The sequence below is a fragment of the Schistocerca americana genome, chromosome 3, assembly GCF_021461395.2.
Source record: "Schistocerca americana isolate TAMUIC-IGC-003095 chromosome 3, iqSchAmer2.1, whole genome shotgun sequence".
Taxonomy (NCBI): domain Eukaryota; kingdom Metazoa; phylum Arthropoda; class Insecta; order Orthoptera; family Acrididae; genus Schistocerca; species Schistocerca americana.
Window position 1 is genome coordinate 330,312,070 of NC_060121.1, and position 23,816 is coordinate 330,335,885.

General features: G+C 43.2%; 1 protein-coding gene across 2 annotated transcripts in view; it reads right to left on the reverse strand.

Moving 5' to 3' along the window:
- LOC124605291 (histone-lysine N-methyltransferase NSD3) overlaps nucleotides 1-23,816 on the reverse strand; it is a 135,158-nt gene that overhangs the window by 29,291 nt on the left and 82,051 nt on the right. For both annotated transcript variants that reach the window (XM_047136872.1, XM_047136871.1), the window contains exons 12-16: nucleotides 16,433-16,567; nucleotides 16,209-16,354; nucleotides 14,734-14,885; nucleotides 14,362-14,518; nucleotides 13,814-14,030 (exon numbers count right to left, since the gene is read on the reverse strand). In XM_047136872.1, the coding sequence (XP_046992828.1) occupies nucleotides 13,814-14,030; nucleotides 14,362-14,518; nucleotides 14,734-14,885; nucleotides 16,209-16,354; nucleotides 16,433-16,567 (807 nt within the window). The remainder of the gene's footprint in view (nucleotides 1-13,813; nucleotides 14,031-14,361; nucleotides 14,519-14,733; nucleotides 14,886-16,208; nucleotides 16,355-16,432; nucleotides 16,568-23,816) is intronic.

Here is a 23,816-nt window from a genome sequence, read left to right on the forward strand (position 1 = left end):
GAACTGTTCCAGGCAGGGTTCAATTTGGATAGTGTCTTGGGGAGTTGGATCATTAGGAGTAGGATTAGGATCATTTTTCTTCGTGGCAAAGAACGTATCTCTGCCTACGTAGATCAACACCTTCAACCCATTACGTGCAGTCTCCCATCCTTCATCAAAGACACCAACCACTTCCTCGAACGCCTGGAATCCTTTCCCAATCCGTTACCCCCAGAAACCATCCTTGTAACCATTGATGCCACTTCCTTATACACAAATATCCCGCACGTCCAGGGCCTCGCTGCGATGGAGCACTTCCTTTCATGCCGATCACCTGCCACCCTACCTAAAACCTCTTTCCTCATTACCTTAGCCAGCTTCATCCTGACCCACAACTTCTTCACTTTTGAAGGCCAGACATACCAACAATTAAAGGGAACAGCCATGGGTACCAGGATGGCCCCTTCGTACGCCAACCTATTCATGGGTCGCTTAGAGGAAGCCTTCTTGGTTACCCAGGCCTGCCAACCCAAAGTTTGGTACAGATTTATTGATGACATCTTCATGATCTGGACTCACAGTGAAGAAGAACTCCAGAATTTCCTCTCCAACCTCAACTCCTTTGGTTCCATCAGATTCACCTGGTCCTACTCCAAATCCCATGCCACTTTCCTTGATGTTGACCTCCACCTGTCCAATGGCCAGCTTCACACGTCCGTCCACATCAAACCCACCAACAAGCAACAGTACCTCCATTACGACAGCTGCCACCCATTCCACATCAAACGGTCCCTTCCCTACAGCCTAGGTCTTCGTGGCAAACGAATCTGCTCCAGTCCGGAATCCCTGAAGCGTTACACCAACAACCTGAAAACAGCTTTCGCATCCCGCAACTACCCTCCCGACCTGGTACAGAAGCAAATAACCAGAGCCACTTCCTCATCCTCTCAAACTCAGGACCTCCCACAGAAGAACCACAAAAGTGCCCCACTTGTGACAGGATACTTTCCGGGACTGGATCAGATTCTGAATGTGGCTCTCCAGCAGGGATACGACTTCCTAAAATCCTGCTCAGAAATGAGATCCATCCTTCATGAAATCCTCTCCACTCCACCAAGAGTGTCTTTCCGCTGTCCACCTAACCTTCGTAACCTCTTAGTTCATCCCTATGAAATCCCCAAACCACCTTCCCTACCCTCTGAATCCTACCCTTGTAACCGCCCCCGGTGTAAAACCTGTCGCATGCACCCTCCCACCACCACCTACTCCAGTCCTGTAACCCGGAAGGTGTACACGATCAAAGGCAGAGCCACGTGTGAAAGCACCCACGTGATCTACCAACTGACCTGCCTACACTGTGACGCATTCTATGTGGGAATGACCAGCAACAAACTGTCCATTCGCATGAATGGACACAGGCAGACAGTGTTTGTTGGTAATGAGAATCACCCTGTGGCTAAACATGCCTTGGTGCACGGCCAGCACATCTTGGCACAGTGTTACACCGTCCGGGTTATCTGGATACTTCCCACTAACGCCAACCTATCCGAACTCCGGAGATGGGAACTTGCTCTTCAATATATCCTCTCTTCCCGTTATCCACCAGGCCTCAATCTCCGCTAATTTCAAGTTGCCGCCACTTATACCTCACCTGTCATTCAACAACATCTTTGCCTCTGCACTTCTGCCTCGACTGACATTTCTGCCCAAACTCTTTGTCTTTAAATGTCTGCTTGTGTCTGTATATGAGTGGATGGATATGTGTGTGTGTGTGCGAGTGTATACCCGTCCTTTTTTCCCCCTAAGGTAAGTCTTTCTGCTCCCGGGATTGGAATGACTCCTTACCCTCTCCCTTAAAACCCACATCCTTTCGTCTTTCCCTCTCCTTCCCTCTTTCCTGATGAGGCAACAGTTTGTTGCGAAAGCTTGAATTTTGTGTGTATGTTTGTGTTCGTTTGTGTGTCTGTCGACCTGCCAGCACTTTCATTTGGTAAGTCACATCATCATTGTTTTTAGATATATCAAATGAATAATCGATAGACTAACGTGCGCTGGATGCTAGTCTCATTGTGAAACAAGGTTTTTTCCCTCAATAGTATGAATTTGCCCCCCACCCACCTTCTAGAACTGGGCATGCTGCGCATGCAAGAATTTGGCAGCTTGGGCGCTCCAGTAAAATTTTTCCCGGTAGCATACAGCCACTTGCTGCAATTGCTTACACAGCCAACAGCCACATTTCTGAAGCCAGAAGTGGGAGAAGGTACTAGTCAACTGCACATGCGCATGATCCCGCTTGTAACTGCGAAAACGAATCTAATGTAAACAGTTGTGACGTAACGTTCATCGGAGGCAATTTGTTGTTACGGAACATTGCATAGTCTTCCTAAAGCCTTTGACACATTTTGCTGTTGGCAGAAGCTTGTATGAGCACTGTGTTTTGTTGCTGTATATGGCGCATTTCCTTTGCAATTTAAGTTTTATTTTCGTTTTTTCTCTCGTTCATGTTTTACTCTTGTAGTATTATTCTGAAATAGCGGTATACAGTAATATCCTTTGTTAGAGTATCGGTTCTTGCCACTCAATATTACAAAAATTTAACTGAAAACAAAAACAATGAAAACTTCCCGGAATTCTAAAAAATTCCCGGGTTTTTCCCGGATCTCCCGGTTGTCCCGGGTTGTATACACCCTGACATTACAGAACATCTGGCTTGGAGCTGTGCTTGAAATAACCAGTTTATAACAGTTTGGCGTGCCACTGTGATGTCAAGCACTGCTGATATTGCTGCTACAGATACAGTACAATGCGCAAGAGCCAAATGCAAAATACAATGGTCTTCCCTCTCGGTATGCCACATGGCCGTCCAGAGTCTGGCCTTCTAGTAACTGTACATTCTCGTGACGATCACAGGCAGCTCGTGCACAGTGGCTAAATTCCTGACAAGTCTTTCTGAAGAATCACAGAAGCAACATCCAGCTTCTTGTAGCCTTATTACACGAACTCATGCAAACTCAGAGAGGTGTTGATAATTTCGCCTTAAAGACATTCTTGACTAACATCAACTCCCTATGTCCAGTCTCAAAGGTAACTAATGCCCAAAAATGTTACAGAATGTATTTAAAGCAAATCTTATTTGCCTCATCATAGTGGTGCTACTAGCACCACTTTTATGCAACTGACGTGAAATCTGAACAGATATCATCTTTCAGATGTACAAACAGGCCTATCTCAGCTCCTGCTCGGTATTGGCGCCCCCCCCCCCCCCCTTTTGCAGACTGTTGACACAAGGCCTATTCCATATATTTCAGTGTAATTATGCATGTTTTAGATTTATATGAAACACTAGAAAAGAAAGTAACCTACAGCTGGCATGTAGTGTAGCACTGGAGAGAGAGAGAGAGAGAGAGAGAGAGAGAGAGAGAGAGAGATGTAGTTGAATGGTTTTGGTGGGCAGTGATTTTTGCACATGTTCCTTCCAGGGTGGGGCAGAAAGAAAGCAGTGATCTATAATTAAGATGACAGCAGAAGAGCTGCACCAATGTGGAGGGAGCAGGTATGATATTTCCCTGCCAGGTGGTCCAAATTCTCATAGGGACATATGAGATATGACTATTTCTCGTGGATTGGTTGGTTTAAAAGGGGGGGAAAGAGACCAAACAGCGAAGTCATCGGTCCCTTGTTCCCAGTAGAACACTTACCCAAGGGAAAGAAGAAAACAAAGAAGACATATGGCGCAATAACAAGAGACAGGAAGAACAATAGAAGGACAACAAACACTACAATGGACAAAACGGGACAAGAAAACCACAGACAAACGCAAGAAACAGGGAGAGGAGATTAAAAACAAGAAAGCAGATTACCATGGCTGGCTGGCCATGAGAATAAAAAAGGAGAAGCCAGAAACTCTGCAAAACATTAAAACCTACATCCTAAAAGTCCTAGGGTGGAGGACAAAGAGGGGCAAAGGACATGCGCTAAAACTCAGATCAAATGATAAAACCCACACACACAAATAAAACGTAAAACTAAAGCTGCTGTTGAGGCATTGTTGGAAAGTTGAAAAGATGAAAGTCCACCACAGAGCACCTAAAAGTGGGCAATCCACCAACAGGTGGACGACCGTCATTTGGGAGCCACAGCGACACTGAGGTGGGTCCTCGTGACGGAGGAGGTAACCATGTGTGAGCCACGTATGGCCAATGCAGAGCCGACAGGGGACAACTGATTATCAGCGACAAGCCTGCAGGAAGACTTCCACACATTCGCAGTCTCCTTAATGACATGCAGTTTGTTGTGCATACTGTTATGCTAAGACAGAATGCAGGTGATTCTGACATGTCCTGGGGTCCACACAAACACCACTGAACGACTGGACCATTCCAGGGCAGATATGGACTCCTACATGTTCACTACCAAAGGATGCGATGGTAGCACTGGTCGATAGCTTGTAAGCTGCTCAGGGAGTAAGAACAGAGAAGAAACGACTCACCAGAACACGAACGGATGTACTGAAGTGCATGAGATATGCCCACAAGCTCTGCAATGAATACACTGCAGCCAGCAGGCGACGAATGTTATTCAATATGGCCTCTGTGGGCATAGGCGAAGCCAACATTACCATCAGCCATCAAGCTGTCGCTGTAAACAACTTCAGAGCCCCAAAACACGTCAAGAATCGAGAGGAAGTGACAATGGAGAGCGGCGGGGTTAACGGAGTCCTTAGGGCCATGCAGGAGGTCCAGATGAAGCTGTGGCCGAGATGTACACCATGGAGGTGTACGTGAATGGACTTCGAATAGAGGTGGTAGAGGGAAGGACTCCAGTTCGGAGAGAAGGGATTGCACGCAAACCGCAACCTTGAGCCTAACCTGGCCTGTCGATGCGGGAGATGAACTGCCGCAGGTGGGAAAAGTAGACGGTAATTCGGATTCTCAGGAGAACTACAAATGGGTGCAACACAAATGGTGAGCAGTTATGCACATCGCATCCGAAATGGAGGGACTCTGGCCTCCACCAGGGCACTGGTCACTGGACTTGTTCTAAAAGTTCCCATTGCTATGTGAATGCACTGCATTGAGTACACGCAACGCTGAGGGCACCATAAACCAGACTCCCATAGTCAAGGCGGGATTGAACAATGGCTCTGTAGAGCTGCAGCAGCGTAGAGTGACCTGCACCCCAGTTGGTGTTGCTCAGGCGTGGGAGGGCACTGAGGTGCTGCCAACACATTTACTTAAGCTAACGAAGGTGAGGTAGCGAAGTCAATCTGGTGTCAGAACACAATCCTAAGAATCGATATATCTCCATTACAGTGAGTGGATCATCATTAAGATAACTTTCTGATTCTGGATGAACAGTATGATGTCAACAGAAGTGCACGACATATGACTTCGTGGCTGAAAACTGGAAGCCATAAGCTAGAGCCCATGACTGCACCTTGTGAATGGCTCCCTATAAGCGCCACTCAGCAACACCAATACTGGAGGAGCAATACGAAATGCAGAAGTCATCCACATACAGAGAAGGGGGACCAACAGCCCTACAGCTGCTGCTGGGATGTTAATGGTCACAAACAATAGAGATACAATTAATACAGAGCCCTGCGGAACACCATTCTCCTGAATACGTGGGAACTATGGGAGGCACCAACTTGGACACGGGACGTACGGAGCGACAGGAAGTTTTGGATAAAAATTGGGAGCGGGTTCCAGAGACCCCACTCATACAATACAGCATGGGTATCATGTTGAAAGTTCGTGTCGTACACTTTACGCAAGTCAAAAAAGACGGTAACCACATGTTGGTGTCTGGAAAGGGCTGTTTGGATGGCAGGCTTGAGGGACACAAGATTATCAGCTGTAGAGCGACCCTGTTGGAAGCCATCCTGACATGGAGCCCATACGCCACATGACTCCAGGACCCAACCCAAATGCCGACACACCATACGTTCCAGCAGCTTACAGAGAATGTTGGTGAGGCTGATGGGCCGATAGCTATCCACATCAAGCAGATTTTTACCGGGTTTCAGCACTGGAATGATGGTGCCCTCCCACCACTGCGATGGAAAGACGCCATCGCACCAGATCCAGTTGTAGATGACAAGGAGATGTTGCTTGTAGTCAAATGAGAGATCTTGAAACATCTGGCTGCAGATCCAATCCGGCCAAGGAGCTGTATCGGGGCAATGTGCGAGGGCGCTGAGGAGCTCCTACACTGTAAAGGAGGTGTTATATGGTTCACTGTGGCATGTAGTGAATGACAGGACTTGCCTTTCCATCCGTTTGAGTGTGCGAAAGGATGGGGGTAGTTCTCTGATGCAGAGGCTCAAGCATAGTGCTCAGCAAAGTGCTCAGCTATCGCATCCGTGTCGGTAGAGAGCACGCCGCTGATGTTAATGCCATGGACACCTGTTGAGGTCTGGTACCCAAAAAGACATCTGATCTTCGTCCAGACTTGGGAAGGTGAAGTATCGCACCCAATGGTTGACACATACCTCTCCCAAAACTCCTGTTTCTGTCGTTTTATGAGCAGGTGGACGTGAGCACGGAGCTGCTTAGAGGCTATTAGGTGCTCTATGGAAGGGTGCCACTTATGCCACTGTAGAGCTTGCAGACACTCTTTAATTGCCTCAGTGACATCCTTTGACCACCAAGGGACTGCCTTTCACCGGGGGCACCCTTGAGAATGAGGGACCACATTTTCTGCCACAGAAACGATTGTTGTAGTGACCTGCTCAATCACAATATAGATGGCACAATGTGGGGGAGAGTCAACGGTGACAGCTGATGTGAAGGCTACCCAGTCTGCCTTGTTTAAAGCCCATCTGGGTAGGTGTCTGTGGGCATGACGCTGGGGGAGTGACAGGAAGATGGCGAAGTGGTCACTACCACACAGGTTGTTATGTGCTGTCCAGTGGATAGATTGGAGAAGTCCTGGGCTGCAAATTGATAAATCAATGGCCGAGTAACTACCATGAGCCACACTGAAATGTGTGGCAGCCCCAGTATTTAAGAGGCAGAGGTCAAGTTGGGACAGTAAATTTTTGACACCTCTGCCACGGCCAGTAAGCGTGGTGCTACGCCACAAGGGGTTATGGGCGTTAAAATCTCCCAATAGTAGGAAAGGTTTATGGAGTTGATCAATCACTGCAGCCAATGCGTTCAGGGGTACTGCACCATCTGGAGGGAAATATACATTGCAGACAGTTATTTCCTGCGCCGTCCATATCCTGACAGCCACAGCTTCAAGAGGGGTTTGAACGGGCACAAGTTCCTACATATCGAGTTCAGGACATACATGCAAACTCCACCTGACACACTATTATATTCGCCACAGTTCCTGTAATATCCCCTGCAGCTGTGAAGGGCAGGGGACCACATTGCCAGGAACCAGGTTTCCTGGAGGGCCATGCAGAAAGCAGGTGTAATGCTTAACAGTTGCCATAGCTCAGCCAGGTGGTTGAAAAAAATGAAACAATTCCACTGGAGGAAGAAGTGATTGTGAGACTGGGATGTTATGAAACACTCAATGAGGCGGTCTACACTTCAGGGCCACCTGATGCCACTGACATATTTCCTGAACAGGCTATATCCATTGTGTCTCAGGGTCTGGCGAGATCTAGGGCCTCAGCAGACACCATAATCTTCACCTCATCCTCATGCACAGAGCTTGTAGACAGCAGCAGTGTGGGTGCCACTGCAATTGCCATGGTATTCGGGGTCTTCTTTCTGGATTTCTCTTGCTGATCCTTGGGTTTCTCTGGCTTAGAGAGCTTCACTGATTCTGTCCCAAGGGCAGACGATGATCGTTTAGCCCTACGACCAGCTGGTTTTGGACACTTCAGCCAATGGTGGGTGTCATCTCTTCCATTAGCAGACACCTGGGAAGGGAGTGGCCCCTTCGTAGTGAGAGGAGCTGAAGAAAACATACGCTTCTCTGGCTGAGAAGTGAGGACTGGTGTCTCCAATGGTTTGGGGGGGGGGGGGGGGGGGGGGGGGCAGTGCTCCCGAGGTAGGTTGTGGGAGCAACAACAGGGAGGGAAGTGCCCCCCATCATCAAGGGGGCAAGTGTAGTCTTCCAGCTCACAGCCGACTGGAACCCATGAAACTGATGGGGCTACAACTGTTCTCACAGCAGCGGCATAAGGGGAGGTCATAGCCACAGGATGTAGGTGCTCTAATTTTCTCTTAGCCTCAGTGTAGGGTCTTGTATCCCATGATTTTCCTTTCCCACTGTAAAATCCTGCAGTCTGGTGAGTATGGGGAATGATGCTCTCCGCAGTTGACACAGATGGGAGGTGGGGCACATGGAGTTGGGATGGGATGGACGTCCGCAATATCAACATGTGATGCTATTAGTACAGCGGGAAGCCATTTGGCCAAACATCGAGCACTTAAAGCACTGCATTGGGGGAGGGCTATATGGCTTGACATCACAGTGGTAGACATCACCTTGACCTTCTCGGGTACTGAGTCAGCCTTGGAGGTCAAGATGAAGGCAACATTGGCAACCTGATAATCCCTCGGATCCCGAAGCCCACGCCGGATGAAACGAACTGCTCGTCGTTCTAAGTTGGTGTGCAGCTCATTGTCGGACTGCAAAAGAAGGTCCCTGTGGAATATAATACTCTGGACCATATTTAAGCTCTTATGAGGCGTGATGGTAATGGAAACATCCCCCAGCTTATCAGAAGCAAGTAACGCTCATGACTGGGCAGAGGATGCCGAATTATCAAGACTGACCCTGACTGCATTTTGGACAAGCCCTCCACCTCCCCAAACTTGTCCTCTGAATGCTCTACAAAAAAACTGATGCTTCAGTGAGACAAAGGAGTCCCCATCAGGATCATACTGCCTTGCATTGTACTGAGACTTGGGACGCTTAGAGACTGCTGGCATTTGATCACCAACAAGTGATGATGAGGTACGCTTCATTGCGCGTCATCCGCCCTGATTCCATCCACTCCGACCAAGGGCCCTTCCCACGGGTGCCACCCAGTCACAGCAAAGGCCACCTGGCAGGATGGCCATTGCCGGGCGTCCCGATGCCCCAGGGTGACGGACATCTACTCCTTGGCATACATGGGGAGTTAACGCCGCAGGCATCAGCAGAGCGATCCCCGTGTAGTTAGGGGGCTACAATCAACAGGGTACATGGTGTCCCCACCACAACGGTCTCGCTACCATACTGGATATGAGGTGCAAAGCATTCCATGGTCATTGTCGGCACAGAAAATGACATTGCATAATGGGTGGAGGAAAATGCACCCAGGAAGGTGTCCTCACCCAAGAGATGGAGGATGAGCAGGACTGCAATGCTACAATGAGAAAGTGGGCTAAAGATCTCAATGCACGATGGACTCTATGCACCATGTAAGGCGCCCTTCTCCAATTGGCTCGCTCTTCGGGAAAATTTTGAAATATGGAGGTCAAACCCTACAGGGGACCGTCACACAAAGGCCGAAAGGTGTGAGACTCCTTTTAGTCACCCCTTAGAACAGGCGGGAATACCTCGGGCCTATTCTAACCCCCAGGCCCGCAGGGGGGTATTTCTCGTGAAACAGATGTGGGAGGATGCAAACTACGTATCCTTACCGGCCACCCACTTATTTTCATAAAGTAGGTCCTCACTGGCTGTGTTTATTATATGACTCAATCCTAATGATCACTGTCTTTTGTGAGCAAGGAAGCTCAAGGGGAACAGAACTATCTAAATTACCAAACAATGGGGTATTGTTCAATGGGACTCTGTGTGACATCTCGAGACAGACTTTTCGGCTTCCTGCGACAAGAGGCTACGACCCGAGACAGACTTTTCGGCTTGCTATGACCCTCAATCTAATGTGTCCTCTGCTACATCTAACTGACAATCCTTTTTAACTGAAAGGAGGGAGGGCAGGGGAGGGACAGGGTGGCACGGAAGACAATAAAAAACCTGAATAATACAGCTGATACCACTATGCTTGTTTCACTTTGAAAGTTCATAGCTGCACTGAATGGGCACGTCAGTGCAGAACTGGTGTTCCAGACCATGTGACAATACCATGTTATTTTAGTAGCTCACATGTTCAGCAATAGCCTGACATTCTCCAAAAGTGGGATGAAATGTTGTGGTGCAGGGTGTATACATGGTCAAGAAAACAAAATCCTGTATTTTCCCAGTTAAAAATACACTTCTTTCCCCAGGTGAAAAAACACTTTTTCTATGGTGAAAATTCACTATAACCAGGGTGAAAGAACATTTTTTCCCATGTTGAGTGACAATACACTTTCTCTTGGTGCTATAAAACTTACAAATCCTTGAGTGATAATGATTTTATACAGCGGTGTAGAGCTTCTCACCACTTTAGGGGGGAGGGGGCGTTTTGGAAAGATCTTTTATGCATGGCAACATGTACACTGCATATCTTTGTATTAGGGAAACATAAACATGAATTCCATCAAATACAGCACGGTAACTTCTGAAGCACTGACATCAATATTTCAATCCATTTTTATCAGCCAGTCACAGCTCATGTCACATGATTTGCCAGCCAATGGCAGCAGATATTTAGAGCATAGGACATGTGATGTAGTCAGCCAGTAGCAACATCACTGTTGAGTAGCATGAACACACCAACAGGAGAAGTTAATGGTTTAAATTACTATATATACAGTATAGCTACAAGAAAAGCTAACCTTTTACATGTAATGTTGGTTGTCAAAAATTGCTAGCTGTTTTTTTTCAGTGGGTGTGGTTAGGCAGGATCCTAATAGCACAGCTTAAACTGTAGAAGCTGAATATTTCTGACAAGCACAATTATAAATTTCACTGCCATGCATGGGTTACCTAGCTGAATAAATGTTCTGTCAAGCACTTCACTTCAACTTATCCACAGAAAACCCAATTATGTGTGAAACTGCTCAAGAATTCACCTGGCACAGTTCTAAAAGTATAATTATACTTCACGCCATCATTATCGCATAATTAGTAACCTATGAAAGAACTAAAATAAATATGAAAACTAACCTTAAAGCTTGACCTCTTTTATCGCGTGATATCCTTTAAGGTACACCAGACACAAATGTGCCAGCAACTTTTAAATAATGGCATAAATGGCTGGTCTTCTGGGCCCAAAATTTTTTTAAGTGGCTGGTCCTTAAAGTGTTCAGTTTAGAACGAGATTCAAATGCTTCTTGATTTGAGAAATTTGTTGCACATTCTCACACTTAACACAATTCATCTTACCTAAAAGAAAATTTACTTTGACAATGTTTCTCACACCACCACTACACTTCTCAAACCACCATTTGCAGTGTTTCCCTGTGACCTATTATAAATGTAAACAGACTTTCTTTTAAACCTTTTAACATATTTTGCTATCGGCAGATACTTGTGTGTACACTTTTGTTTAGTTGCTGCAAATGGTGCATTCTCTTTGCAACTAAAGTTTTATTTTGGTCTCTTGTTTATGTTTTATTGCTGCAGTATTAGGCTGCAGTAGCAGTAGCACACTATAGTAATTTTTTGTGTTAGATATCAGTTCTTATCAGTCAAAACTATAAAAATTTAACTGAAAACTAAAATAATGAAAAATGCCCAGAATTCAAAAAATTTCCGGGTATGAAAAAATTTCCAGGTTTATCTCTGATTTCCTGTCTGTCCTGGAGCGTATAGATACTGTGGCGTCAGTATCCCATAAGCCATCACAATTAGCAAAGGGGTATGCAGGCTAGCCTCGTACAAAATTCAGGCATAGCATTCTGGAATGTAGTATTCCACAGTAGCAGTGGATTGGATTACTACATGTTTTAGCACAATGCTGGGCTTCTTTGGGCAACTACACGACTGGAAGCAGACTCTTGTCACAACACCCCCAGCTGGAGTGAATATAAATGCTTTCCATCCACCCATTAGCAACACCTGCACTAGGACTTTGACTTCCAACTTCTACTGGTTCCATGACAATATTCCATAAACTGCAAGCCACTGTACAGTCCATGCCGGAGAGTACCACCACTAGCTATTTCCTTTCCTGTTTCACATGCAAACAGAGCATGGGAAAAACGACTGTCTACAAGCCTCCATATGAGCCGTAATTCCTTTCAACTTATCTTCGTGGTCTTTACGTGAAATGTATGTCAGGGGCACTAGGATCATTCTGCAGTCAACCTCAAATGTCAGTTCTTGGAATTTCCTCGACAGTGCCTCATGAAAAGATCATCATCTTTCCACCTAGGATTCCCATTTGATTTCACGAAGCATCTCTGTGATACTTCCGTAATGACTGAACCTACCGATAACAAATGTAGCAGCATGCCTCTGACCCGCTTCGATCTCTTTCTTTAATCTGATCTAGCGGGAATCCCAAACAATCTAGTAGTACTTGAGAATGGTTTGCACCAGCATTCTATATGCCATTTCTCTTATAGATGAGCTATGCTGTCCCAAAATTCTTCCAATGAAATGAAGTCTACCCCTTGTCTTCCCTGCTACCTTACATGCTCATTCCACTTCATATCGCTTTACATATTTAACTGATGTTACTGTGTCAAGCAGCATCCCTTATCCTGTATTCAAATGTTACAAGATCTTTTTCTCTACTCATCGACATTAATTAATATTTTTCTACATTTAGAACAAGCTGTCATTCATCCATGACAAACTATCACTCAAACTGGTACCATTGAGGTGAAGCCATCCCCTAAACTTCAGCCAGTCTGAGATTATCTTTTGAGTTTGACATGGAGCATTTGCATGCCCTTGCCAGCCATCTACAAATGAACTAGTTCAGCCGTAAGCTAACAGGTTACTGAGCTGAGTCCACATCGCTAACATCACCAGCCACTGTTACATCATGGCAGCACTCCATCACCTCAGCACTCCCATACAGCTCCTGCTAGCTATGGCTAGCTCTTTGATCAATCTTTGACCTCCTGTATGGAAGCAATCATTAATAAAGAATATTGTCATTGAGTAATCAGTCTTGACTCTGTGCTTGCCGTGGTACTGAAATATCTCAGCCCACAGATCCTGCACATGCCATTCTGGAGCAAAACTGGCCATCCTGCGAGTACTGGTGTCGGTGTTGATTCCGCATTCCCGATACCATTACAGCTTCTCATTTCATCATAAGTGCAAGTACGGACAATATAACCTTCTATGAACTGCTTTAATTCATCTGTTTTTTAATTATAAGCATTTGTGGACTATTTGTTTCCCCACAGCACAACAGTTGACTGAGGCTACCATTTGCTTTGTTGGCATGTAGACCTTAGAAACTGTTTCAGTCGTATTGGGTGACACAGAAAGTTGCCTCACATCGTGAAGTAGGTAATGAGTTTTGATGTGCTTGGACGAAACAGTATACTGCATACCGGTCTGAAAGACATGATCTGTCCACTTATTTCGGAGGCATCTATCGACTATTGCAAAATTAATAGTGTCACACATTATGTATTTGCAAATTATAAAAAGAAATTTGTCAGACAATAGATCTTTGTGCTGTAAAGAAACAAGCATTAATGTTGCTGAATGAATTCACATGGATTAAAAGTGATCTCAATGTGATCATTCCACCTCTCACCATGTGTACGTGAGAGAGTACTTTAGCACTTCCACAGGAAATCATGTTTTCCGTAACTTGAACTGGCAGTGTCATTTTGGTGACAATATTTTTTTTTGTGCACATACTGATCTGTAAAAAAGCAGCAATTAAGGCCCTTTTCTCAAGACCAGTCTGTTAGCTACAAATACTAAATGACATTTCACATCATTTCATGGCGGTATTAGTAACAAAGGAAAAATAGAATACTTTATTGAACAATAAAGACATAATTTAGTTTTTTTTCCTCACCTTGTTATTATTGGCCTTAACACCAATGAAACCACTGCAGTTTGGTGCTCTGCACATACAGGGTTTCCTGTCTGTCCCAATTGACTCCAGATTATAATTAAATGTTAATTCCGTATTTGCAGGAATATCTTGCAAAGCAAAAAGACCCACTCTTGTATCACCATTTACTGTCCATTTTTGAGTTTCACAATTTGGCTGACAGGAATGATTCATGAACCTATAAAACACATATTTAACAGATAAAATATTTTTGCATTCAATACAAAATAGATAGTGAGAGGTATGGGGAAATAAGCAAATGGATTGCATTAATAGGCAAACCATTAACACCAAGTCAGTTGACAGACTACTGTATTCATACATCAAATATGGTCAGCAAATACATTACTTCTACAGTACACTGCTGAAAGGCTCCGCAGTGTGTTTTATTATTATTATTATTATTATTATTATTAAAGGAAGGATGATATGTGAGTTAATGAGTTCTTTTAAAAAATTGGTCATATTTACATCTATTGTACATGTTATTGTGTGTGTATAGTACTAACCGCGCAACATTCCCTTTGGGTCCAGCATCCAAGAGCCTATCTTTGTCTATAATAAGGAAGTAAAAGTTCTCATCTTTTTCTTCATGTTTACGTTGGATTCGTCGACGATATTCTTCCTCATTTATCATTTCACCAACATATTCAATAACAAACTGTCCTGGAAACGGTAAACACACAAGAGCAGTCATTTATGAGGAAATAATTTGTGCTTAAACAGTAAAATTTGGTTTCTGAAATATTTTTACTATCATCCCAAGTATCCCTCGGAAATCAGGTTACAACCACATTACATTATCAGTTAGCAGAAATGAGTTTAAGAACTAGTCATATTTCTTATGGATGTTATGTTAAACAAAAGACACTTTCACTGACCCTTTTTGAGATCTGTCAATGTTTTGAGGCCCCAACCACGATCTTCAGTGAGATATGGTTGCAGTTCAGGGTATTCTCTCTTCTCAAAACACTGATTGCCACAACGATCACCAGCTCTGCACACCAATGGTGAACATTCAACGAGTAGTATCCTATGCACAAACACAAAATTGTAGTATAATACTCCAACTCCTGACAGCTGATATCATCACATAGTGCAAGAAATGGACACTGAGAACCTCTCCTCGTGTAACATGTCACATGCAAATATAATAGTTCCAAAGTAGTCATAAATGAAACTAATTTACAACAGTGACAGGCTTCGCCTGCCAACAAAACATAAGCACATATTGGAGAAAGAAAATATACAACTTCCAAAAGAGGGTCAAAAGTAATGTGCATCTGGATTAAAGGCATTATGGGCAATGCAACGGCAGACTGGCTGCTGGCACGTAATCAGGCTGTGAAACGGTCACAATGATTCCGAGCTCAGAAATTCAGAAGCACTGATGGTGCTGTCAGCACAGCTCTGCCATAGTACACCAGGGTCTGGCAAGCTAGTGTACCACAGGTAGGGTAGTATGAGGTCTTATTCAGACATTTGAGTTCCTGGAACATCAGTTCCGTGGCCTGAGTGAAAGAATAGCTCATCAGTTATCAGGCGGTACTCAGTGGACTTTACTTTTGGTGATTTTCATCTTGTAATTTCTTTTTAAAGACACTATCTATTCCATCCAATTAATCTTCCAAGTCCTTTGCAGTCTATGACGTAATTCTGTCATCAGCGAAGAATCAAAAATTTCACTAATCCTTGAATTTTAAATCCCTTTCCAAATTTCTCACTGGTTTCCTTCACAGCTTGCTCAATGTACTGACCGAATAACATTGGAGATATTCTACAACGCTGTCTTACTCTCCTCAACTAAAGCTCTAATAAGGTCTATTGCTCTATTATATGCCATCTATATGTAACGAGACTAACAGAAGAGATGAAGTGTTAGCAAAAGGAAGGGTGCAAAAATCACAAGTTTATTTCTTGAAGGCTGAGTAACCACTATGTTGAGAAATTTTAACTGTCATGTGCTTTGCAAGAGATGATGTGCATCTCACAAAAACCTAAGAAACTCCAACATATGGCTTATGGAGTGGGTACTATGAACATTCGTCAGCTTACTAGGCATCACTGACTGTGAAGCTAAAATTAGACAAACAGCAGCTCATATCAAGTAATCCTACTTTTTATGGTCAGCTATGAATGAAGAAAGATGAAACCTTAATATATTTTTCAGTTAAATATATCCCTCTTCCTACACTTTACAGTAATTCACAGGGTACTAATGTAGACACCACTACCTTACTTGTTCTGAAGGAAAGGCTCTCAGTGTAGCAACAGCATCAAGGTCTTTTTTATACAATCAATGTACCAAATGTTTTAATTAAAATTTGGCTCTACCACTGTAGCCATGAGTACTCACCTGTTAAGACAATCACTATCTGGACCACATGGATTCTCAGATTTAGGATCACAATCACAAGGTGTCATGTTTGATACATCACCTTCCATATGCCGCACATTACCAACTGGTTTATTGGTTTTGATACGAATATATGATGGTGGTTTCTAAAATTAAAAACAATCCGTTAGCATGTAAGATAGGAACAAGTGATTATCTTAATCTTACTAAGCACAGCTACTCACAATGGATGGTCTGACTTTAGCATCGCGAGCCTCTTTTATTTCCACATATCTTTTAAGAGCATCTCTTGCTTCCTCCAGTGCTTTAAAAAAGGTTGTGTCTGTTTTGGTTTTGTTTACAGATGAGTGTACATCATCCTGGAAAACACACACAAATAAACCGACTTCAAGACTGAGTGACAGACAGAGACAACTTTTAATTGGATTACACAGTACAGGCATAGCAGGAGGCTTATGCCTGTGAAACTAACGTTAAGTATTTTCCCAGTGATTTCCATTTGTTTATACAAAAATATAACACACATAGCAAAAACAAGAAGAAAAGTGTGAACAAATATGATTGATGGATCTCAACAAATCACCCCTAGTGAGTAATTTCTTTTAATAAAGTATAGTTCGACTTATTTTATATTTTACCTATTAGCAGTTAATTTCTTTGATGGTTACAATACTTCACTTTGCTTATGTTTATGCCAGTAGGCACAATAACATCTTTGCTAAATCAATGAAACAGCGGCAAAAGGTGTTTCTCTCAAAAGCGAAGAAAATATTACAGCAATAAATTCCACAATTCAAAATACTTCATCCTGCGAAATTCACCTTTATTTACTTATTTATTTTTACAAATTACTCATGCTGCTAATGGCATTAGTAAGAAGTGATATTACTCTTGTTTTAAAATTTGTCATTTGTTATTACCAAAACAGCAACAGCTCACAAGTTGACCAAGTAATTTGTCTACAGTGAGCATTTACAGAAACAGAGATGTAAAAAAAAAAAAAAAAATGGCAATTTCACACAGAAATTTTTGTTGAATGGGTTTTGTAAAGGTTTAACTCTGCAGCAACCATCTCAGGGACTTGAATCTTTTCATTCAACCTTTAGTAATCAATCACCTTCATAATAGCAATATCTTTAAAAAGATCTCTTTACTATAGTTTAAATTTCTCACCAATAGTGCAAATTTCCACACAACTACCTGTTTCCTCTAAAGCAATGTTTGAAATTTTATTATCAATACATAAAAACTGCCGTCATGAAGTCAGTTGCTGTGGTGTGCCTTGCACATATTATAATTGTAAGTATTATAACTCTAAAATTATGTTCCACTTAAGTTTCCCCATTACACTGCAGTGTACACTGTTGATACATGTCACACATTAGCACAGATTTTGGCATTATTACACGAAACTGCTAGATAATATTGACAAAATTCAAGACAAAGTTACCTTCAAGGAACCTGCAAATTTTATTCCAGGTTTCTCTCCTGCTAAAGCACAAACTAAAATCTTTTAGTGTGGATATTAAAAAGAACTTCCAACCCTTATACCTTAATATGTTCTGAAATTAAAACAGAATCAACAAAGCAAATTAAAAGTTACTTCTTTAGTGTTCAGGTAAATATTTTAAGAACCACAAGGCTGCCCCAATGTGAATACTGTTCTCAGGGATGGGATGAGTTTGTTGCTGTTTCTAAGTGGCTGAAAATCATTAACTGCTGTCGAGTCACTGGAAGCTGCTTAGAACGGGTGTGTTAGGCTAACTAGTGAGAGTCATGTACTAGGAAATTGCTAACCTCTCCTCTGGATGAACTGCAAGATTTATCACCTCTCACCCATATGACTTATTTGTGTGTCACCGGTAGATCTAGGGGCCATACACAGGGGAGAACGGATCAGGGCCAATTTGGGCCATTATGCCCATCCCTTAACCAACAAATATCTTCTACTTAAATTGAAACTTATCCAGTGAGACATGCTTCACCTGTTGGGAAAGTTGATGTGGCCCTTGATGCTGGAAAGCAAGAACAAAAGGGTAGGGAGGTCGATTAGCCAAGATACAGCTGTTGTCCTTCAGGAGGGATTTTTGCAGAAGAGCCTTGAACTTCTTTTACTACTTTCTTTATTATACCTTCCAACAGAAGACAACAGTATATACTGTTTAAAACAACATTTGGCTCCCACAGTAGAATCAGCATAATTCTGAGTGTATGAGAACTTCGTTTGCTGAAAGTGGATAATCTGCCTGACCATCTAGTTGATGGGTAAATATAACTTCCCTCTGTACGTATGTATTACAGAAATAGCTATTCACATATTCTCTCAGAATGTCATATTGATCTAGTAAAGAGTAATATGGGTATTTGCATACCCAATATAACCTCAATGACTGCCTCTTCAAGCACATTCTTCTAGAAGTACATTAGTTTTAAGCACACAAAAATCAAATATATTGTTTTCTGCCTTTCTGTGTTTTGCCGTAACATAAGTACACATGTGAAGATAAAACATTTTGTACAGCATGGGGCAAAGCTGTTTATTCAAGCCAAACCTATAAGATACAGGATTAAGTTTTGGTGTGGCGGGCCAAGTAATCGATATTTGACATGGCTTGAACCATACCAGGATGCTAGTACATTACCAGAAAAATATATATTTCCACAAAAATATGCTGACAATGGCCTTGGTTACAGAGCAGTCATGACATTTGTCAATCAGCTGGAAAAGCTACCTTGCAGATTGTATTTATTTACTTCATTTCATCTACTATGTGGATTGCATCTAAGAAATATTCAGGTCAAAGGTACAATAAGAGCCAACAGAATTATTACAGGTTGTGATCTACAGAAGGGGTGGGGTGGGGGGGATACAGAGACAGTGACATTAGACTTCAGATCTGACAGTTCAGCCAATATGTTAGTGGCTTCATCAAATGGTGACAGCATGGTGACACAGTCAACAAACTTTGATGCTATGCAAGTTGTCCAGTAATGTGACATTCACATCAGCAGAAAAGATGGACAGCAATTCAACCACCAAGAGTCATTTACCACTACAAGTTTATGGGTGAAACTGGTAGAGCTGAGCAAAATATTTCACTCTATAGAGTACCTATCAGGGGTAAGAAACGGTACTACACATTTTGTCAATGTGAACGAGCACACCTCATGACACTTATGGTGGTAAATTGGATCACAAAGCATTTTGTCGAATTGTCACTGCAATTCTGGAATTAAACTGGCTTGTTGCTATGCAAAGAGAATGAGCATTTAAATCACAAATTGATTTTAGACACTATAAACTGAAACATTACGTCACATATTTGCCACTAGATCCTGTTTCAAAAAATATGTTAGAAAAAAATCTGCAAGACAGTGTAATGTATCTTGTTTCATACTCGTCCACACAAAAGTAATAAATTAGTGACATTGTATTAAGCGCATGTGTATATACGACTGAGGTCCTTCCAGAAGGACTGGAAATTTTTCAAAAACTATGGAAATAAAAAATGTAAAACAACTGTATAAATACAATTTTTACTATGATTAAGTGATAATTAAAGTTTTATTAAAATGGAAACAAAAAATAATTTAGCCTTATCTGGGTTTATCAATGGAGGTTGAGAGTTGGTCCCCAGAGGTTCCCACTACATGGGCCATATTGGCACTAAACACCAGAGCCTGCTAAATAGAAGGTTGTCTGCTGCATGCACACAAGGGTTTTTAGCTTAGGCGATCCTCCAGTCAATCCTGATAATGACTATTGCCTGAGCCACCAAAGTACTAACGTAAGATTTGTGTGGTGATTAAACATTACTTTACGAAAGGCAAAACGCCCCAGGAGACTAAAGAGAAGCTTGATAAACATTATGGTGCCTCTGCACCTTCGATTAGAACAGTTTATAAGTGGTTTCAAAATTTTTGGAGTGGCCATATGGGCACAAGTGATGCTGAACTTTCTGGATGCCCTGCGGAGGTTACAACTCCAGAAATCATTGATAAAATCCATGATATGGTGATGGATGACAGAAGAGTTCAGGTGCGTGAGATTGCTAGTGCTGTGGGCATCTCGAATGAATGGGTACATAATATTCTGCATAAACATTTGGACGTGAGACAGCTATCCGCAAGATGGGTTCCGCGATTGCTCACGCTTGACCAAAAACGGAATCATGTGAAGTGTTGCAAGGATGGTATGCAGCTGTTCATGAAGAATCTGCAGGACTTTAAGCATCATTTTGTCACTGTGGATGAAACATGGATACATTACTATACTCCCAAGACCAAATAACAATCTCAAAAATGGGTTACCAAGGGAGAATCTACATCAAAAAAGGCGAAGACCATTCCTTCAGCCGGAACGGTTATGCTGAGTCTTTTGGGATTCGCAAGGGATAATCCTCATCGACTATCTGGAAAAGGGTAAAACTATTACAGGTGCATAATATTCATCGTTATTGGACTGTTTGAAAACTGAGCTGCAAGAAAAACGCCAGCGATTGGACCATTAAAGTTCTTTTCCATAATAACAATGCACCAGCAAACACTTCAGCAGTTGTGGTAGCAAAATTAATGGAAATAGGGTTCCAACTCTTTTGCTATTCTCCAGACTTGGCTCCCTCTGACTACTATTTGTTCCCCAATTTGAAGAAATGGCCATCGGGACAAAGATTTTATTCAATCCAGGAGGTGATGCAGCAACTAATAGCTATTTTGCAAACTTGGACAATTTCTATTATTCGGAAGGGATGAACAAATTAGAACTGCATTGGACGAATTGTATAAGTGTAAAAGGAGACTATGTCGGAAAATAAAAAAGGTTTACCCCAAACAAGTAAGTAGTTTTTATTTTTGCAGGGACTTTTCAAATGCCCCTTGTAGACAATCAGCACAATTGGTACTGAGAAACAACTAAAATTACACAAGGCTACAACGTGTGATGGAATCCCTATCAGACTCTATGCAGAATTTGCAGAGCTCACATTGTAACAATTCTATAAGGCCGATCCCTCAAATAGAACAATATGCCTGGTGATGCGAGGAAAGCACAGGCCACATCGGAACATGAAATGCAATGATTGCATAAGCTGTTGGTTTGGGTTGTTTTGGGGGAGGAGACCAGACAGCGAGGTCATCGGTCTCGTCAGATTAGGAAAGGAAGTCGGCCATGCCCTTTCAAAGGAACCATCCCGGCATTTGTCTGGAGCAATTTAGGGAAATCACGGAAAACCTAAATCAGGATGGCCGGACACAGGATTGAACTGTAGCCCTCCTGAATGCGAGTCCAGTGTGCTAGCCAATGCGCCACCTGACTCGGTACATAGACTGTGTAGGTTGTCAGATCTAGGTACTTTGGTAGGATACTGGGAAAATAGTCAGTCTACAAAGAAAAATGCTTACAAATCACTTGTGTGGCCCATCCTACAATAACCCTCATACGTGTGTGTTTGTTCTAGGGTGCAAAAACAACCGAAGTCATAAGCACCCATGTCATAACCTTAGATCATCAAGAAGTAAAGGAACTTAAAATATGTTGAGCCCAATCGACAGAAGGAAAGTGAGCTAAGAACAAGGACTCGTAAAGAAAGGTCCACAGAATACTCTGTAGACACAGCGAAGGTCCTGCACTAAAGATTAAATGTCCTTTGCCATATCACTATACGACAGATAAAAAGTAAAACACAGTTACCAGCCCGCATGTCATTCACTAAAATGGCTGATAATTCAGATACCAAACATAAGTGGTTTAAAAAAAAAAAGGGGGGGGGGGCCATTGTATCAGGAAATGGCGAATTGTCAAAGGTTAACGACAATGAATTCGCCAAAGGTCGTGGGGAATCACCACTTCACAAATAGCAAATAGCAAAATCGACAGGGCCCAATACACAACCTAGCTAAAATGATCTCACAGCGAGAGGGCTGAGAGATGGTCAGCCATTCTGCTGGGAGATGTTTAATTCCCCACAGCTTGTTCGTATGAAGGGAAGACCAGTGGTGGTACTGAGGTGACACTACCTGCTGACAGACAGCAACACAGAGACCATCAGAGGGAATGGAAGAACTAGCGGGCTGAGGTAGGAGGACTGCGGCCTTAGCAGCAGTGTCAGAAGCCTCATTTCCTGTCAGACTGACATGACCAGGAACCCACACGAACACTGCAGTAGCTCCCTCAAGAGTCAGCAAATGGAAGTTTTCTTGCACCTGTTGCACTAACAGATGGACTGTGTACAGCACACAGAGGCTCTGAAGGGCACTGAGAGGATCTGAGCACATGACAAAATTAAAAAGCTTGTGTCACCGAATGTTCTAGATGGCCTGATACAGGGCAAAGAGCTCTGCTGTGAATGTTTAGCAGTATTCTGGAGGCCAATACTGAAAATGGTCGGTACCACTGAGGAAAGCACACCTAACACCATGGTCGGCATTAGAGCCACCAGTGTATACGAAGGTGCTGTCAGTAAAAGTTGGTGAGAAGGTCGAGAAACTAACTGCAATTGATCAAATCCGGAGTAGTTTCATTATGAAGCAGATGAAGTCCAAAATGAACATGGGTTGCCACATGAAGCCACAGTGATGAAGGATAAAAAACAAAGATGATGTGACTTACCAAACGAAAGCGCTGGCACATCGATAGACACACAAACAAACACAAACACAAAATTCAAGCTTTCGCAACAAACTGTTGCCTCATCAGGAAAGAGGGAAGGAGAGGGAAAGACGAAAGGAAGTGGGTTTTAAGGGAGAGGGAAAGGAGTCATTCCAATCCCGGGAGCGGAAAGACTTACCTTAGCGGGGAAAAAAGGACGGGTATACACTCGCACACACACACATCCATCCACACATATACAGACACAAGCAGACATATTTAAATATCTTCATCCTGACCCACAACTTCTTCACTTTTGGAAGGCCAGACATACCAACAATTAAAGGGAACAGCCATGGGTACCAGGATGGCCCCTTCGTACGCCAACCTATTCATGGGTCGCTTAGAGGAAGCCTTCTTGGTTACCCAGGCCTGCCAACCCAAAGTTTGGTACAGATTTATTGATGACATCTTCATGATCTGGACTCACAGTGAAGAAGAACTCCAGAATTTCCTCTCCAACCTCAACTCCTTTGGTTCCATCAGATTTACCTGGTCCTACTCCTACTCCAAATCCCATGCCACTTTCCTTGATGTTGACCTCCACCTGTCCAATGGCCAGCTTCACACGTCCGTCCACATCAAACCTACCAACAAGCAACAGTACCTCCATTACGACAGCTGCCACCCATTCCACATCAAACGGTCCCTTCCCTACAGGCTAGGTCTTCGTGGCAAACGAATCTGCTCCAGTCCGGAATCCCTGAAGCATTACACCAACAACCTGAAAACAGCTTTCGCATCCCGCAACTACCCTCCCGACCTGGTACAGAAGCGAATAACCAGAGCCACTTCCTCATCCTCTCAAACCCAGAACCTCCCACAGAAGAACCACAAAAGTGCCCCACTTGTGACAGGATACTTTCCGGGACTGGATCAGATTCTGAATGTGGCTCTCCAGCAGGGATTCGACTTCCTAAAATCCTGCCCAGAAATGAGATCCATCCTTCATGAAATCCTCC